General features: G+C 40.4%; 1 protein-coding gene across 1 annotated transcript; it reads right to left on the reverse strand.

The window, feature by feature from the left end:
• Positions 1-577: 577 nt before the first annotated feature.
• LOC103461281 (actin filament-associated protein 1-like) lies at positions 578-2,871 on the reverse strand (the record flags this gene model as incomplete). Its single annotated transcript, XM_008403596.2, has 4 exons — positions 578-889; positions 969-1,159; positions 1,238-1,402; positions 2,667-2,871. Coding segments are annotated over 4 exons (858 nt in total), but the record flags the coding sequence as incomplete, so codon positions are not given.
• Positions 2,872-3,273: the final 402 nt, after the last annotated feature.

Consider the following 3,273-nt stretch of genomic DNA (forward strand, 5'->3'; position numbering starts at 1 on the left):
AAGCTTACTGTACGTCCCTGTATACAGCCCCTTTGTGGTGGAAATTTAAAAAAGAAATACCATGCAGAAGTTTAAAGTTGCTTATGACTCCATGAGAATTCTGCTCAAGAAACCCAGGTTCAGTAGTGCAAGTGAGACATTTTGTAACACACATCAGGACTTTCCAGGCACTCTTGAGAAATTTGACATATAAGTTAGTGTTGTTTGTGCAGCTCCAAGAACAATTTTTTTGTAATGTTGTCGCATCCTTCTGTCAGTGCACTACAACACCAGCATCTTTGTGGAAGCACTGATATGAAAGTCTTTTTGTGTTGTTATGCATCATGTCTGTTCTATTTTATGTCTATGTGGACAATGTGTCTATATAGTCTGAATCTATATATGTGTGTGTGCACACATAAGTGTATGCATGCATGTGTGTGTATGTGTGCGTGTGTGTGCATGTGCATGCGTTATATATAAGTGAAAGTAGAAATAAATAATAACATGACCTAATTAGCTTGGTTAATTATTTCCTTTGGGCCAATGTTACAAATAGCATTTCTGGTGTCATGGACAGGTCTGTAAAGTGGAGAATTGTAAGTACTTCAGGTTACTTTATGATGCTTATTCCATTATTTATCCTCAAACCAAATAGTTTGAGGGAAAACCATTTCCTCAAATTACCGCTGGAGATACAGTAAGATGAGCAGTGACACCAGTCAGCAGAGTGAACTCTGACCTTGGCCTTCCTCAGCACATGTCCTCTGACTGTTGATGGCTTTTGGCTACTTTGCTGCCGGCGCAGTAGCGATGCGCTGTTGACTGGCAGTGTACAGGACTCTGTGTCGCTGGTGTCGCAGCTGGAGAAGGGAGAGGACTCCTGTGTTTTCCACAGCATGGCCGGAGACTGTCGAGGGGAGAAAAACAGAAAATTAGGCTGCCACCTCAGCCAACCATTGGTGAGGAAACAGAGGTGGAGTTCCAACCTGCAGGTTTGAGGAGGCAGCTTTGGGTTCAATGGTGAGGCCAAGGGTCACTCCTCCGCTCAGGGCTTTCTTCAGACTCTCCTTGACCTCCGTTGCCTCCAGCTCCACGTTCACTCTCTCTTCTTCCTTCACCTTGCACTCGTCTTCCACCTTCTTCAAGCGCTCCAGCAGAGATGCCTGCGAACGTTTGCCTGGAGTTTCCGGGAAAAATAATTACTAGTTTTGGAAAATCCAGCTAAAATGAGCCTTCTTCTTGGCTGATTTCCTACCTGCAGCACCCTCCACAGCAGTGCGCAGGTCTCTTCTCTCCTTCTTCAACTGGTTCAGATGGTTCCTGATCTCCTGTTTCTTTTTCATAAGGTCCTCCTCTTTGGCCTGCAGCCGCTTGGCATCTGCCTCGACACGGTTCTTGCCATACTTGCACTGCTCTGCATCTGCACAACAAAGACTGGCTGTTAAAGCATCTAGTAAAGGAGACAGTGAGAAGACTGCATGATGTCAGCGACATGGCAACCCAGTGCACCCTCAGGCGCAGGAATCAGTCTTCCTTAATTAGTAAAGCTAAGCCCTGCATTCCTATAAACCTGAGTGATGGCAACCGGAGAACTGAGTTCAGAAAGAAGGCTGGTGGTCTCAAATCGTTTGGAGGGAAAATTGAACAATTACTTTAAGAACATTCTGCAGAGTTACAGGAGGGGTTACAAACACTCTCAATCACACATCGAACCTTGGAACCCACCTTCCCATCTTTCAGTTTCTATCCTAGACTCAAATCTTCCTGGAGTCCATCACACATGTTGGGATAACTTTTTGTGAGTTTTACAAATTGCTCTGCTAGAATCATCAGTCAGTCCATCCAGGATTTCAAGATGTTTTTTAAATGATTTTTTTATCAAAATGCTTGATTTTGTGTTGCTCCATTAGAAATATTTGCAAGGAACTTTGCAACATTTTTTGTCCTTTCTTCAAAATTCTATATAGAGAACAAAAAGGTGATAGAAACATAACAAGCAAGTAGATTGGACACACACAAATATTTGTATTCTTTAAAGAACTTAAATAGCTCGATTTTTCTTACTGGCTATATCGATAACTTGACATCAAGTAAGGCTGAAGCAGCATAATAAATACAGCTACCTTCATGTGGGAGTTAGTCACTTAAAGTCAATGTTTTTAACAATTTTTGTGGAAAATTTGCTATAAATTCAGAATTATGCATTAATAAAGAGGATTATAACCACTGGAAAAAAGGAATTCTGACTTTTTTCTCAGAAATAGAATTATTTAAATTGTGTAAGCACCATCAGGCAAATCTAGACCTAAAATTAAATTCTATTAAATAAATTTTGGACATACTTTCACTGTGTATAAAGTCCAGGTTTACAAATCCAAGGAAGAAACAGTAATATGACTATTTTTTATAGGCTAACAAAATACTTGACTTATTTATCTTGATTTTGAAATAGATGGAGAAAGAATACAAATTCTGAGATTAAAGTCAGAATTCTTTTATTCTTCTGTTTTTAGTGTCCCTAATCCTCTGCTTTTCATTAGTGCAAAATAGGGATACTTTTAATTTTGCATAAATGTCCACAAAAAGCTGGGGAGACTGATCAACGGAGTCAGACACACAAAAGACATGAGTTCCTTATACCCCACAGGAAAATTCAGAGATGCTACTGTGATCCCAACACTTACTGGAGTTGTTGCGTTTCACAGATGCCATCCCACTGACTCCATTCTTCTTGGCCTGACTCTTTGGCTCAGCCTTCTGTTTGGAAGTCACTCCATTGATACTCGCTCCCTTCTTTCCCTTGAACTGTAGCAAACAGGAAAAGGACAAGGGAAGCTTTTTAAATGGCAATTCTAATATTGAAACACAAAACCCTCTTTGGGATTTTTGTCAGACATCAAGTAGGAACAGTGCAATAAAGTAGAGTCAAAGATTAATACTGAACTCAATGAATCTAAATCACCTGTAATTAAATTTGACACATGTGCCAAGCACAGTGGTGTTAGCATCATGTTGAGGGACAGTTTTTTTTACTGATGGCACTGGTGCATCAGACAGGTTACACCATTGTACAATTTTAAATCCCTTCTTAAAACTAATTTCTTTGGTTTGACTTGGCCTTTGACATGTTGAGATGTTAATATTTTATTAGTCTTTTATGACATGGCTGGTATGATGATATATTTTTGCTTAAATAAAGCTGGAGGGCTGCACCATGGCGCGGTTCGTAGCACTGTTGCCTTGCAGCAAGAAGGTCCTATGTTCGATTCCTGGCCCAGGGTCTTTCTGCAT

Source organism: Poecilia reticulata, unplaced genomic scaffold (genome assembly GCF_000633615.1).
Source record: "Poecilia reticulata strain Guanapo unplaced genomic scaffold, Guppy_female_1.0+MT scaffold_928, whole genome shotgun sequence".
Taxonomy (NCBI): Eukaryota; Metazoa; Chordata; class Actinopteri; order Cyprinodontiformes; family Poeciliidae; genus Poecilia; species Poecilia reticulata.